The sequence below is a fragment of the Chaetomium strumarium genome (genome assembly GCF_033439665.1).
Source record: "Chaetomium strumarium strain CBS 333.67 chromosome Unknown B0T15scaffold_6, whole genome shotgun sequence".
Lineage (NCBI taxonomy): Eukaryota > Fungi > Ascomycota > Sordariomycetes > Sordariales > Chaetomiaceae > Chaetomium > Chaetomium strumarium.
This window is the reverse complement of record NW_026944434.1, coordinates 1,943,099-1,958,434: the sequence shown is the minus strand read 5'-3', so window position 1 is coordinate 1,958,434 and position 15,336 is coordinate 1,943,099. Positions and strand designations below refer to the sequence as shown.

The 15,336-nt window shown below is 55.8% G+C and overlaps 3 protein-coding genes across 3 annotated transcripts; 2 read left to right on the top strand and 1 right to left on the bottom strand.

The window, feature by feature from the left end:
* The first annotated feature begins 2,036 nt into the window (after positions 1-2,036).
* Positions 2,037-2,347, top strand: B0T15DRAFT_540042 (uncharacterized protein). The gene has a single exon (XM_062869769.1). The coding sequence runs from the start codon at positions 2,071-2,073 to the stop codon at positions 2,311-2,313; it is 243 nt and encodes an 80-aa protein (XP_062719175.1). The 5' UTR covers positions 2,037-2,070; the 3' UTR covers positions 2,314-2,347.
* A 4,684-nt stretch (positions 2,348-7,031) lies between these two features.
* Positions 7,032-8,873, top strand: B0T15DRAFT_495952 (velvet factor-domain-containing protein; the record flags this gene model as incomplete). Its single annotated transcript, XM_062867136.1, has 2 exons — positions 7,032-7,116; positions 7,237-8,873. 2 exons carry the CDS (start codon positions 7,032-7,034, stop codon positions 8,871-8,873), a joined length of 1,722 nt encoding a protein of 573 aa, XP_062719174.1.
* A 1,954-nt stretch (positions 8,874-10,827) lies between these two features.
* B0T15DRAFT_513581 (YT521-B-like domain-containing protein) lies at positions 10,828-13,742 on the bottom strand (the record flags this gene model as incomplete). Its single annotated transcript, XM_062868051.1, has 5 exons — positions 10,828-11,139; positions 11,281-11,355; positions 11,450-11,563; positions 11,651-11,712; positions 11,792-13,742. The coding sequence occupies 5 exons, from the start codon at positions 13,740-13,742 to the stop codon at positions 10,828-10,830; spliced, it is 2,514 nt and encodes an 837-aa protein (XP_062719173.1).
* Between the last annotated feature and the right edge of the window lie 1,594 nt (positions 13,743-15,336).

Sequence of the window (15,336 nt, the reverse complement as noted above, 5' to 3'; positions counted from 1 at the left end):
ATTTGTCATGATATTTTTGGCTCACATGGAGAGCCTTGACCGGGGCCGCGTCTGAACCTCCCTTGCGGGAAGTAGATTGGGGATTAATTGCCTGACGGCAATTTACTCGTGCCGCCTTGAAGATGGTTAGCCCAGCATGCAATGACGGATAGCTGGTGGACATATCGATGCGAATTGAGCCATAGTTACCTAGTATCCGGACTCGCCGTGGGACCGCCACACCAGCCGGATTTGGTCCCTCCCAGAGGTTCGAAAGTCCATCTTTTGCCTACCTACTGGTACTCCCAAGACGGACTCCTCTGGGCATCTACAAAAGGGAGCAAAGGGACCTTTCGAAACTCACTCAAACGGGCTGACGCCTCAGCGTAATTTTGCAATTAGGCGGGTCCGGGTAAGCCCTTGGATGCGACCCAGGGAGGCCGATTGGGCGGGGGTTGTTTCTCGGGCCTAGGAGCGGTACGACGTCGGCAGCTGCACTAGTTATGGCCGTTTGCAGTTATTGGAAGTGGTTGGGGCCCGACCCGGGAAATGTGAAGGCATCAGACGGGCACAGCAAATTCCCGCGGCGGCTCGACCCCAAGGCCGTGGTAAAGGGAGAGCAGAACGAGGTCACCGGTAAAAGGAAACCTGATTCTTGTCTCTGCAGTATCCCCTGCGGCAGCTGGTACTTGCATCCACTCCAAACCGTCCTACAGAACTTAGAACCCGGCTGTGTGGGCTGAGGGTTTGCTGTGAAGGACCTGAAGCAGGGAGGAAAACAAAGCATTGCGAGGAACTTGGAATAATCCAGCGGATTGTCATCAGCCAGTTTGATATGGACATGTCGGGCCGCGGAGAATGGAGGTTCCCGGTGCCAAATGGTGGGTGGGTAAGAAAGGCCGAATGAACGCCTTCCACGACCGAGGACTGTCAAGACAAAACCCCGTTGCTTGAAAAATCGCACCTTCGGTTGTTCAGCTATCGCGCTGTCGGGCATGAACAATATCGGGAGCTAGATCTGGAAGCCTTCTGGACGTGTGTTGATGTGCGGCCTGAAACGCCGAGGCTAAAGGAGTCCGAGGTGCAGGCAGGATTCGGGAGTCGACGATACAGGCAGAGTGCACACCCTGTGAGTCCTTTGATGGCCGGGGGCCGCTCTCGAGGTCCAGGCCGTCTCCGTCCGCCAGCAACTGGCAAGACTGCCAGTTCTCGGACGGAATGACGGGCCCCGGTGCTGTGCTAAGCCTCAACTTCTCAGAGCACATCCCGTGCTGTCACTCTCCTCCGCTCTCCTCCACTTTGACATTGTTAGCGTTCGACGAAAGAGAGCGAGCAGAGGCAAAGAACCGGGGAAGGCCTACCGATCGGAGCGAACTGGTCCAGCAAATCGAATCCATGGATGTCAGTGAAAGCCGGATGCGAGGCCGGGTAGGGCTTAACATGCCATTTATAGGGGCATGGGGCTATGGGTACTTACCCACCATTGGCCGGGTTCTCCCTATTCATGGACGACCATGGCTGCTTTCGGCAAAGCCCAGACGTTGTCCAAGTCCGCATCGAGCGAGCAGTGGAGTGTGCAACGGTCTACACTAACCAGTCGGGTTGACATCCCATCTGCAGATTGCGGAAAGCTGCGAGTGAGCAAGCTGTTCAGGAATACGGATCCGTACACGTGTAAGATCAACCCGCGTGTGACAGTGTACCCCGTAGCTGTCACTATGTGCGCCTTATTTCTTGCACCCGTTTTTGATGGATCTCGAGGGGAATGGATTGTCAACTCTCAGCACCCAGAGGGTCCGTGTCACACACGACAGCCGCAGGCTGCCAGATGTCGCCCTTTTACACAACGTTGGAAGTGTTTATGGCCTAGTTACCTTTCCGTCTAGTGTTCTCATGTCATAAGACAAAGGGGCCGGAGAGTTAATGTAACCGGCCTTTCAGCAATGCATCGGGATTCGGGATGTAGCAGCAAACGACCAGGCATGCCAAGTACATAGGTCCTCCGGGTTCAATTGTTTAGAAAGTCAACGATGAGAACTCACACAATGAGTTATATACGGAATACGAATACATGTCAGTCCCGTCGCTAATATGCACAGCCAGACAGCGGGCGCTCGCTTTTCAACATTGACTCTATTCGCGGCTTGGCACTCACGATCCGCTTTCCGCGTCCCGCAACATCGTCTGACCGCAACGGTTAAGACGAAACCTGGTAGGGTCCGTAGGGGCAATTTGGGAAGCCGGAACAGCGTTTGTCGACCAGCCGATGCCCTGACGGAGCCAATAGCACCATATCTGATTCGTCTCATCATACCGGACGGATTGGGCACTTGAACAATCAAGTTAGGTGCGTACATCGGTTTAGCACATTAATTATCGCAAAATTCGACCTCACGTGCAGTGGATCAAGCTGCGGCTTGAAATCAGATGATCCCAGTTGCTGCCCTGACTGTTGACTCGTGAGTGCGACGTTGAGCAGGTTCCCTGTTTGGGAAGCTCGTTTGAAGGTGGCTCCACCTCGCTCGATCAGCTCCGCCCAAAGTGTGGAGATTGTTTGAGCCCTGTCCTCGTACAACTCCACAGCCCCCAGACCCCTTCAATGCGGCCAAGGCAGCCGATCGAAGCCTGTCAACTGTCAAAAAGTTCTCCGCCGATATCGAAGGGCCGATTCATCAGTTTGCGCTTGTGAACTGCCAGTGTGCTCATTGGAATGGGAGATTACTATTGACTATCCTGGCCGTTAATAGCGAGCTCTAGTGGCGTGACGAGGACAAGATACGACGACAGCAAGCGAACCGATGCGGCTTTATGGATGTTCAGCTCGGTTCTGCGACCGCTGGCAACTTATGTACAGTAGTACGCTAGGTATGTACGGTACTATGTACATGTACGGTGTAAGTCACACCACAACTCTCGAATCGAGCACTCCATGAAGCTGCAATCCCAAAGGTTATGCAGCAGCGCGAAAGCACGTCGGTTAACCGCGGACCCGCAGCCCGGTTCAGTAACTGAGGAGGTGATTGGCCTCTGCAACCACGGCACCTGAAGCCCGTGTATACGGCGGAGCCCAATCCCATCTGGCACAAGGGCAACCAAGATCTGTGAAGGAGAGGTTGGACCACAGCAAGAGCCTGCTTCCCCCAGAAAATCATCGACGCGGGTTCCTTGGTTAGCAGTGGGGATAGCAAAAAGCTTCGTTCAACCTGCGCCTGCTTTATTACAGCGCTCTACTACAGCCTGTAGAAGTACGAGTGAAGTCGTTTTGTCAGGCTGTCAGATGCCTTCGGCCCCCAATGCGTTACGGAACGTTGCCGAATGGACGGAGTCTGCACAAAGCCGAGTTAATAAGCGGCCGCCCTTCGAGGGGGCTTCCCGGCTCGGATCTGGCCGAGAAGGCACACGAAACTAAACTCCGGACACCGGGTCCACCCCGCTCTGCGAATATGAATATGTTGGCGATGCTTTCTTGGGCGAGAGGACATACCAAGGCCCTCCCACGCCGCCGCCCTTGATCATCAACAAAGCCACATGTTACGTACATACAGAGCTTGGGCAGTCCATTGTCTCCCCGCGCCATCAGACGATGTCGCTCAACGCTAGGGGCCGCTTACCTTGCACACACAGCGCCACGCGCATTGCCAAGCGCATGGATGCTGATACGCTCGAGCGTTAATTATTAATATAACGAGCTCGCTATCGACAACAGACCGTCTCGGAGTATCTCGAGGTTCCTTCACGATCCTTTGTGGCTACGAGGAGACGACACGAAGGGGCTTATTGTCCATGTCGCACCAACCCTTCCTGCTCGACATTAGGACAGTTGATGAGAAGATTTCGAAACGCAGCATGATGACTTTCCAAGTGGCAGGTCGCGGTTGGTAGGTACCTATGTTGGAGTTGACGAACCACGGGACGAAACCCGCTCCCCCCTTCCTCTTGACATGCCGCTCATGCATTAGCTGGGGTGGGACTCTGGCCGTCCCTGAATTTATACCATGTGCCCCCGATGTTAGGCTGAATGCAAACGCTTTGATGAAGGGATCCGAGCACGAGCTAGAAGAAAACAACTCGAAGCCTTCTAGAAAGGTTAGGCGAGCGGCGGTCCTTTGTCATCCTCCCTGGTTAAAGCACAGAATTGCTGGACGTCACTGCGGCTCGGCCGCTATCAGTGATGGTTGCTCCTCAGCAGAGCGTAGATGTGACGGCTCGCCGGTATCTTGAGTTGTTGGCTTCAGAGCCGCTTTCACAAAAGCGCATTGTTACGTATTTCTGCACCCAGCATGCAAACCGAACCCAGAAGAAGAACCGGGAGGGACCTCCGATGGCAACAGCCAGCTCGGTTACACTGCGAGTTCGGGCCTCATGTGGCACCCGGGGAGGGTGAGATCTCAGGAATAGCGGTCCTTGACGAAAAGAGACGGCAGAGGCGAGGGATTGGGCTGGAAAGGGCTTAGAGCCAGCTCCTGCGTTATGCGTTGTATGCAGGCTGCAGCGCACAGACAGCAGCAAGGCCCCAGAACGGAACAGTCGGACGGTGGATCGCTTCTCATCAATGCCGGGGCAGCTCATTGTTCGAGAAAGGCCAAAGCCGTGACCGCACAGCACCCCAGTACTACTATAGGTATGTACGTATGTACAGTACTAACATACATACAACGCCAGCAGCCGAGATGCCCGGGGTGCTCCAGGCAAAGTGGGGGAAATGAAATGCAGAAGAGAACAACGGTGTGCAGGGACGGTTGGAGAGGGCTTAACAACAGCAGCAAAACACCGCCAGGGGACAGTTCCAGCACAATACAAGAGACACGGGGGTTAGAATAGGACGACATACACTACGGGCTCAGGACACCGCCATGGGAAGACATGTCCGCAGTCCGGGACCTTGCAAGTCCGCAGCCCCGTCCTGAGTACCTGCATACATACCTCGTTCGTTCCGGAGCAGTATTACCTACCCTTTGGCGCTATTCCAGGTTAAGGATGGGACAGGTGAAGGCCGGCGGAAGCTTACCGCAGCGTTAGTGGCAGTTTGAGCTGGTGGCGTTGCCGCAGGCCGACTTCCGGCCCATTTATCCAGAAGGGTCATGGCCGGCCATCCTTGGCACGTACCGGGCACTCCCATCAGCGGCCAAGGGACTTCCTTCGATGATGTCTTCCCCCAATTCAACACTGACGGCTTGCCCCTCCTGAGGACGGCCCGCGTTTGTGTGTGTGTTTCCGGGAAGCGGAACTTGGTGTCTGGGCCGCGCATCACCGGTTCGGGCAGCACATGGACTTGACGAGATTCGCAGGACCGCAAACGCCGCCAAGCCCTTCCCGTCTGTCAGAGTGTCAGTCAAAAGCCATCTTTGCGACGTTGGAATATCGACCCACTCCGGTCTACCCTGCCCTGTCCTGCCCTGCGTCATCCCTGCCCTGTTCACTCTGCAGGCCCTCCCCTTGCACTGCTCGGGTGCTCTGCCGGCGGCGATGGGGTAACGTTAGTGGGTGGTAGCAGGTGTTCTGCCGTCCAGGACCCGTGGCCCAGAACCCCTAGCACATCGAGCACACAACCCATGAGCTGCTCTCTGCTTCGGTCGAGTCATCTTGCACGGTGAGGATCGAGACCAATGGAAGTCCTCTGGGGAAGCCTCGAGGCCCTCCGACGTTCCGCTGATTCCAAGTAGCTTCCGGGCATATCCCTCGCTGTCAATCATATCACTGAGCTTTTGCAAATCTGTTATTGATGTCCACCTCCACTTTGCACCGAGGAGCGGTCCTGACTGGATGTTTCCTTTGTGAACTTTCCTGTTATGCTCCTCGTCCCGCTCCGCTATGTGACCGTACTTGTACTTGCACATGTACATACAATACAGTACTACATACATCCCATTTTAGGGTGCTGCTATACGGTAGCTACTATATCTGATCTAACTCTTACTTCACCTCATCTACCCTTTTCATCCCATCCTCCTCCGGCCTGCAACCGGTTCCAGACGATCACCTCCCCCACCCCTGACGGAGCGGCTCCTTAACCCCGGATTACAATCCTCGCAGACAAAAAGGCTCCAGATTCGGCACACATGCGCATCACACGGCTTCCTGGATTTACATCTACAACCCTCAACGACGAGACAAAAGCTGCAGTGCTATTATTACGAAATTGACAAGAGACAGTCCGTGGCCCGTCCATTGTCAAATCTGAAGCCATAAGCCGGCCTCCCCTTCGACTTGCTACCGCTTGGTGGAGTCACCAAAGATAGGAACGGGAGAGGGAGAAGAACGCACGGGCAAGAAGAGGATGAGGAGCGGGCAAGACTGTCCCGGAGGCAGAAGCTTACTGCGGCGTGCACGAGGACTGGACAATCTGGACGAGTGACGACAGCAGCCTTTTTTTGGCATTTGCCACTCCGCCTTCAAGTTCTCCGTCCCGCCAGGCCCGGTGTATTGTCCTGTACACTGTACAATCCACTCTACCAACTCCGGCCGTCTTCGAGTCTCGGAAGCCGGTTGGCCTTCAGAACGCAGCAACCAGCTTACTACTCAGGTCCTGCATGCTGCAGAGCCTTGCTCTTTGACGCATCCCACCCTCCGCGCCTCGCCTCCCGCAGCGCAAAGCAACAAGCAGTGCAGTGCAGTGCCGGCTGCCCCGCCCACTGACACCGAAGCTCCCGGGATTCGAATCAAGCTACCCCCGGCCGCTCGCTGCATGTCCAGGACTCCAGCTTGTCGACAACACCCCCGGACTGTCACACTTATTAGGCTGCCGAACTGCATCGCTGCTTACTAGTACTTACACACACAACTACCACTAGTAGTACTTATTACAATCTGTGTCAGTTCCACCCCTACGACCACGCCCCATCCATACATACAGCATCCGTCACTCCCTTTCCCCTCATTCTCCAACACCCCGACGACCTATACCACATTCCGCCTCTCGCACTGCTGAAACTGACAGCAGCAAGTTCCTTTAGATGCTTTCGGTGTTGTTGTTCTTCTTCTGAAATCGTCCCATTAGTACGCCCAAGGGAAGACGGAGACGGCCACACAACAAGAGAAACAACGGCAGTATGATGTCGACATTGGGAGGGGGTGACTTTGAGTTGGTGGTGCGGCAACAGCCCAAGTATGCCTGCGTAGCCATCGGAAAAGGCAAAGGTATTGTACTACTTACTACTATCCCTTCACTCTTCCGAAAACAATCAGCTCCAGCACACACTTTCCATCTGTTTGTTGTCCCAACGGTTCGGGAGACGACGACGCTAACGCAGGGTATAGAGAGGAAACCGATCGACCCGCCGCCCATTGTGCAGCTGCTGGTCAACCCGCGGAAAGACCCGGCCAGGACGTTTCTCCAGAACCCCTATCTGATCCTGACGGCGCGGCTGATCCGCAAGGGCGACGAGGATCAGGACGAGCAGGCGGGCCCCAAGGAGAACGACCTCACGGGCACGCTCGTGTCGTCTCTGTACAGCCTCAAGGACACGGACAACAGCCAGGGCGGCTTCTTCGTCTTCGGCGACCTCTCGGTGCGGAGGGTGGGCACGTACAGGCTGGCCTTCATCCTGTACGAGCTCAAGCTGGCGGAAAAGGAGTGCTGGCTGCTCTCGCGCACCGTGTCGGACCCGTTTGTGGTCTACGCGACCAAGACATTCCCGGGACTGGCCGAGTCGACATTCCTGACGCGCTCCTTCAGCGACCAGGGCGTGCGCCTGCGCCTCCGCAAGGACTCGCGCACCGTGTCGACCAAGAAGCGGACCATTGGCCAGGCCGACCCGATGCGGGCGTCGTCGCAGGGGATGCACCAGCACGGCTACCTCGCGCACGACGGCAGCCACCACCACCACCACCACCACCAGCAGCAGCAGGATCTAACTCTCAGCCCGACCGGCCACTCCCCGCACCCGCTGCGCCGCCTCAGCAGCCTGCACGACCCGGTGGGCATGGGCGGCGGCGGCGGCGGCCCGCTCGACCGGTCCCGCGGCTCGCTGAGCTCCCAGGCGACGAGCTACTACGCCGACTCGCCGCAACTCCGGTCGGCCGCGGGTGACTACACGGCCACCACCGGGGGCTCGTCGTACGGCTACGCCACCACCACGGCCACGCCTTACGACGTGGACCACCACCACCACAAGCCGCCGCACAAGCGCGCGCGCATGAGCATGGACGGCGGGCCCGGCACTTCGCCCGACGACGACGACAGCCCGCACCCCCACCCGGGTAGCGGCTACGAGGCCGAGACGACGAGCTACGGCCACGGCCACCATCCTTACAGCTCCCACTCCCACGCCGCCGGCGGTCCGCGCACCGTCCCCGCCTCGCTCACCTCCCTCTATCCCGTAACAACAGCAACTACTAGTACTACTAGTACTCCAACAGCAATACCAACAGGGTATGTCAGTGGTGGTGTTGGTGGTGGTGGTCTCCCAGCCATGGCGAGCCCCTTCGCATCCATGCACCACCCTCACCACCACCAACAACAACACATGTCACTGCCGCGGCTGGATACCAGCACAATATCCCACCATCATCCCCACAATAACCACAACCATAACCATACCAGCCAACAACAACAACGGCAACAACAACACCTACCGCACCACCACTCCCCAGCAACGGCAGTGTCCGCAAGCACTCCTACCACTACCAGTACTACTACCACACCGCACTCGGCACTACACACCACGACCGCCGCCGCCGCCGCCGCAGCAGCAGCCGCCCACCACGCGGCGGCGGCAGCAATGTTTGCCTCGGGAGGAGGGCCCGGCTTGCCCTATCATCACCATCATCATCATCCCGCTGCTGCTGTGCAAAGTCTTCACCAGCAGCAGCTGAATGGGTTGGGCATTGTCAATGCCTTGCCTGGGCTGGAGCTGGATGGTGTTGGTGTTGGTGTGGGGCATGGGAGGCATTGAGAGTAGAGTATATCTCTCATCTGATCTGATCTGATCTGATTAAGAAGAGCTGTGAGAGAGAGCTTTAAAAAGAAGAGCGATTTTCTTTTGTCTGGCTTTTTGTTTTGTTGTTTCTTAGCACGGTTGGGGTTCTTTTACGAGTAACTACCTTACCTAACTTGGTGGGGAAAGCACGATTCACACCTAACTTACTTACCGTACTTACTACTTACCTTACTTAAGTGATACCAAACTCTCGGTGGAAAAAGGTGCGGGGGAATGGGGTCATCATCACACAGGTTCAGGAAGGGAAGGGAAGGGAACGGAAAGAGGGATTGCCGGGTACAACCTTGTGGTAGGCACAGAATGAGTGAGGGTTTACTCACTTCACAGATGGGCGGAGGGGCGTGCTCTCTGGATTTTTGTTTTTGGTTGGTTTGGATGGATCCTTGTTGGTCTTCTGGAGGCTCTATGGAGGGCGGCGATACTGATTTCCAACGGTCTTTTTTTGTCCCCCCACAAATTTCCTAGTACTACTTATTACTACTACTAGTACTCCTAGTACTTCTCCTCACCCTCCTCACATTCCATGGCTGCAAAGCACAAGCGCGTACTACTACTACTACTACTACTTACTAGTACTCAGAATGATATCCCCCGGGGACCGAACTGGACGGGACGGTTCCCTTCCCTTGTTTCTTTTTGCACTTTTGATCCTCCTTCTTCTTTTCTTTGTCTCATCTCCCTCACTCGCCGATCTGAAGGCCAGCCAGCGGCCGCTCCGGCGAGTTGGCATGGGAATGTACGTATGAGATACCCTTGCGGAAAAGGATGAGGCTGGGCCACTTGTCTAGACACTTTCTTAGGTAGGTATTGTACAGGGCGTTGCTCTGCGGATCTTGGCTGGCCTCCTTAGGGTTTGAAGAAGGTTATGTTCGGCGTATGCTAGGATTATGCTTATGATAGTTCTAATCTCTGTTGCATGACAAGAACCCACCTCGAGACATGGTTGTCGCGTCCCTGAGCAAGCAGAGGCGAGGGCGGACTTGGTTGACTTCTGGGCAGCCCCGGGGAGCCGGTAAACAGGTGTAACATAATTCTATCCATGTAAGTAACTGTGTTTCGTTGGATGAGCCGTACGTTACTTGCGTCACTCAATACAAATTGCCATAAAAGGAAAAACCTTATTATCTCAAGGGACTCCAGAAATCACGCAGGTGCCGCAAGACGATGTGCAAGACGACGACTGGTAGTATGATCCCCTTGCAAACCTTCCGGATGAAGTGTTTCCCCGTTGAGTACCCGGCATGCGTCTTAGTGTCTAGAAGAAGCTAAACATTAGACATCAAACGAAGGCCCCGGGGCGGGTGACGACAACCCGGATGGGCATGGAAACGCTTTAAAGTCACCATCGAATGCGGAGCGAGAGAATATTGACTGTCCCGGGGTCAACAGGGAAAAGGATGGATAGCCCCGCATGATGATGATGAGGATGTCTGATGTGGTGAGTGGCAGTGTTGATCTCCGGCCTCTTCCTTTCCGAGGACTCGGGAGAGCCAGGTGACATTCCCGTTGCCCCTCAAGGAAGTCACAACACTCGTTAGGACTATAACAGACTCCTAAAAGGACTGGATCCCCCAAAGCAGTGCTACATGCAGAAGAGTATGCAGGACGGGTGGATGGCTCTCGATGAAGGGAACAGGATCCTCATCCTGAATGCATGCTGCCCTTCGGAAATAACCGCTGTTCATCATCACTGTGCAAATATACAGGGTATTATACCAGTAGTTGCGCTGCACGGAATGTATACGCTAGAACACAAATATACCTCAGCTTATACGCAGAGACAGGACGGTCCAAGCCACGCGTCAGAATCGCCATCACCAGCTCCCCCCCCCCCCTTTTCCCCCCCATTTCCCCCGGCCAGTAAGAATTCCATTCCATTCCAACCCCTTTCTCAGCTGGACGCGCGCCTCTAACGGGCCTTATCCCCTTTGTACCTCGACCCATAACCCCATCTATCAGGATGGTAACCGGCTCCGGCACTCCAAGGACCACCACCACCACTCTCTCGACGGGACGGATATCCGTCCTCTCTCTCCGGTTCTGATCGCCCAAGCGCAATGGCTTCCATCTCTCTCAGCAGGTCGGCGCCACATTGTGGCTCGATTTCCTGTCCGTCCTTACCGACCAGGACCGACAGGTTCTCGTTGTAAGCGTTCTTGAGGTGGCCGATGCGGAAGAAGTCGACTGACGTTTTGCTGAGCCACTCCACGTAGAATGGGTGCTAAAGTTCCCATAATAAAGTCAGCGATTACGATTTCCAGAGGAGAGGGGTGGTTGGGTGGAGGGGAGCTTTTTGGCGTAGAGGCGCTGGAAAGTTGAAAAAAAAGGGGGCGATGGACGACCCAAGAGGGGTTTTACATACGCTAGTATCCCAGTTGAGCGCCTTGACCCATCTGGGGGTAGGAATGTCCGGAGATGGTGCAGATGCCATGCGTGCCTGGAAGAAGAGATCAGTATTACTACTAATGGGACAAAACGGAGAAGAGAGAATGAAGTTTGGAAAAAAGAAGGGAAACGTTGGCCAAACTTACATATCCCTGGAAAGCTTTGCTCTTATTAACAGAAAAGAAGAATATTACATTCCTGCAGTCCTTGTAGGCCTTTGTGAAGAGTCCTCCATTTTGAACTTGTGTGGTCCAGATGCCCTGGAAGAGTCAGTTGTTTTGTCACGTGAAGAAAGAAGAGAGGGGATGGCGGCGCGTTCAGATTAGGTGGGGATGATCAGCACTTACATCGTCCATGCACTGTCGCACGTTCTCCTCAGTGAAGGATTTCAAGATGAAATAACGGGTATCTGCCGTAATGTCAGTCATAAACACAGCCTTCTGAGACACAGGGAAAGGAAATGGGAAATGATCGGTCCTAGTACTCACCACCCTTGCGACCCAAATCGATGGGGACTGGATATGTCCTGTAGCTCCTCGACCGCTCGGGCCTTGGAGGATAGTCGTCGTGGCTGCCGTAATTATCAGCGCCGGGCCTTGGCCCTGGACGAGATGGCCGGTAGGGAGAGGGCTCTCGGGGTCGACGATACTCGTGGCGGCTAGGAGACGGCGGACGCGGGAGCCGAGACGGCGGCGAACCCCGGCCAGGGGACCTTGGGGGCTGCACAGCCTTGCCGGGGGGAGAAGGCTGCCGGGTTCTGGTGTCAACCTCGGATAAACTGTGTGGAGGTGCTTCGCTCCGAGGCACCTTTGCCTGGCGAGACTCCGATGGACTTTCCTCGCGGGCTCTCTTGTCAGGACGAGCGTGCGGCGTGTCCTGTGGAACGGGCGTGCCTTTCCCCACGCCGGTAAGCGGGACGACAGTCGATGGCGTCAAAGCCATCTCTAGCGCTTCTTCCTCCATGAGCTTCTTCTCCTCCTCCTCAATCCTGCGCTTCTCCGCGGCAAGAACCTTCGCTCTCCGGAAGCGATCGAGCTTTCTGGTCCGAGTCTCCACATCGTCGTAGTTAGTCATCTCGAGCCAGTCCCTGAGGTCGGGCACCTGGTTGAGCAGCCGAGTGAAGGCCTCGCCAGACAGAGCCGATTCATCCGCACGACGTAATACTTCCGGGCGCTTGGCTGGCAAGGCAGCCGGGTCATCGCGGTAGTGGTTCGGCGCTGACCGACGCCTGGGTTCGTCCAGGTTTTTGCTGCCGGCCGAAGTGTGGTGGGTGCTACTGTCCTCGTGCTTGATGTTGCCGAGACTGGCGGCGGAGGGCCTGCGTGGCGAGCGCTGAGAAGGGGAGGGTAAGACTTTGTCGTCCTCCGCAGTTCGGGCGGGAGCAGAACCGACGGGAGGAGGTGGGCCCATCCCGGTGACAACCTGGCTGATACTATTGCTGTGGTGACCCGTCTTCAGCTTCTCAGCGGAATCGGCACTCTGAACCGCCGGCTTAGAAGCTGCTGTATGTGGCTTGCTCCCGCTGTCACGACGAGTTGGATCTTGGGCAGGTTGTCTTCCGGACGTCGGCTCAGTCTCCTTGCGAGCGGATTCCCAGCGACGGTCAGAAGCCGCGGTGGATGGAGCATTACTACTGCGCGAAACAGGCGTGGCCGACGGAGTCTTAGGGGCCCCCCTTCTCAACGCCGCTCCCCCTGACCTTGTTGCCTCTCCCTCCTGAGGACCTTTCCTTACGGGCGCCGGGTCAGTGTTCCCGCGAGCGGATTCTCGGCGACCTCCGCTAGCTGCAGCGGGCCGGGAGCCATCCGTGCGCAAAGCAGGCGTGGCCAAGGGGCTCTTGGCATCGGACCCTTTCAGCGTACCTTCGTCTGGGCTCGTTACCTCTCCCTCCTCAAGATTTGCCTCTTTGGCGGCCTTGTGGGAGACATGGCTGGGATTGGGCGGGCTAGCTTTTCGTGTCGAGCTGGTCGTAGAAAGAGTGAGCCCCGGGCGTCGGCCGTTGGTGGCGGCAGGCCGGAGACCAGATGACCCCTCTCCCTCCTTAGGCCTCTCTTGGTCGGCGGCAGCCTTGTGGGCCTCATTGCTGCGACTGGAACCGTCATTCTTAGAGTCCGGGGTGGGAGCCAGAAGGGAGGAAATCATTTGCCGCAGTTCGCTTGCCTCGGACCCAGATGACGTTGACGCAGAGGGCTGGGGGTCCTCGCGCGGCATTGACTGGGCCGGTTTCGTTTGGTCCGATGCGCGGACTCCGGGCTCGGATATGTTTGCCGGACTCGCTGGCGCAACACCAACACTGACGCCGGCCTTGGTAGCACTGGGTGACGGGTGTGCCGAGTTTGCGCGCGCTTGTGATTGGCTCCGGCTCCTGAGCAACTTCTCCTTCAGCTCAGCAGCGCGGGCGTCCAGCCCGATCCGGGTGGTCGGGGGTGTGCCCGACATGGCTTGTGCATGAGCCCTTCCAGGCGACTGGGACTGAGTCAGTGAAGCGCTCAACAAGAGGTGAAGAAGGAGTACATGGTGAAGACATAGAAGGCGCCTTGCTCACATTGGCACTGTTCGTCGAAAAGCCGAGATCGGTTGAAGGGGACGTGTAAATGCTACTGGCTGAGCCTATTAAATGGTCCAGGTTTGATGTGAAGTTGAAGTCATTGAGAATTGAACTCTGCCGCGGCGGTAGATAACCATCAACCTCGAAATTTGAAGCATTGGCAGCTGCAGATGATGGCGCCTGCCAGCTTTGTTCGTTATAGTGGCCAGGCCACATTGGATCCTTTGCGCGTGACGCTGCGTGGCGCGTGTATTGACGAACGCGACTGCTCGGGTTTCTCCTGAGAAATGGATGCCCTTTCACTGCCCTACCTCCAGCTAGGATAGAACTAGTATATTAGGATATTATTTGAGTCAGGTACGCATCCGAAAAGCACTGGGGCTGTGAACAGAAGAAAAATGTGGCAGATAGGCTTCCACAACACCGATGCATGTCCCAGACAAGCAGTCGCGATTTGATGTCAGAGTTCTCAACGGTGGGCACCAGCAGGGATTGCGCTGATTGGCTTGACTGTGTCCCACCTGCCCCAGTCCGTAAAGCACCGTACGTTTAACGGCATCCTTTCTTGATCATAACAAAACAACGAGAGTGCCCCAAGAAGTTGATGTGATTCATTGAGTGCACGACATCCGTCTGCCCATATGCATGTATGTCGCGGATATCGGTCTGATCATGCCGCTCTTCTTTCTCCCTCATCTCTTGCTCTCTGCCAGATCCCCTTCTCATCCTTCTCATCCTTCTCCATCAACATGCCTACAGTTCAAGTGGACATTCAGACCCCGCAGGAGGGTATTCTAATGCCACGGTGGGATTTGGCCCCGATTTTCTATCTGTTACTAACATTATGCGTTGACCATGACGCCCGTCTCAAGCGTTGCTATCGGGTACTGGGACCAGTAATGACAGCATAACAGAACGGAATAATCCAAGCGGTATCACCAGGATGATGTAGACAGCAGTCGCCCCATAAGGATGCAAGAGGAGGAAGAGAGAGCCTACCAAACTATCTGCGGCGTGATTGGGCAGTCGCTGTCAAACAGGTCGCTCTCGTCGTCCTCGAGTCTTCGTCAACCACTTCGCCGTCTGCATCCCAGTCCCCATTATTTGCTGGCCGAAATTCGTCTCCCCGTGATTGCGTCAAAGGCATATACATCAAGAGACGGCAGGTCGTGTGAAATAATCCTTCCTTAGAGATCGAGGGTTCCGTAAACAGGCGGCGAGTGTTGCTGCCTGCGTTTCTGTGAAAGATTCCCTAACAACAGTCCGGCAGCGATTTGGGTAGCGGTATGATGTGATGGTATCGGACAGCTGGGAGATGTTCAAATTAATGATGACTTGCTCGAGGGCTGGGTCGCTTGGTGGATGCTCGAGGAGGTCCTCACATATCCCCTCCATTCGGCAATGGAGATGTCACAACCATGGTAGCAGGGAGTTTGTTTGACCGACGGAGATGCACATTGTTATTTGGAGGTGGTGGTTTGAGAA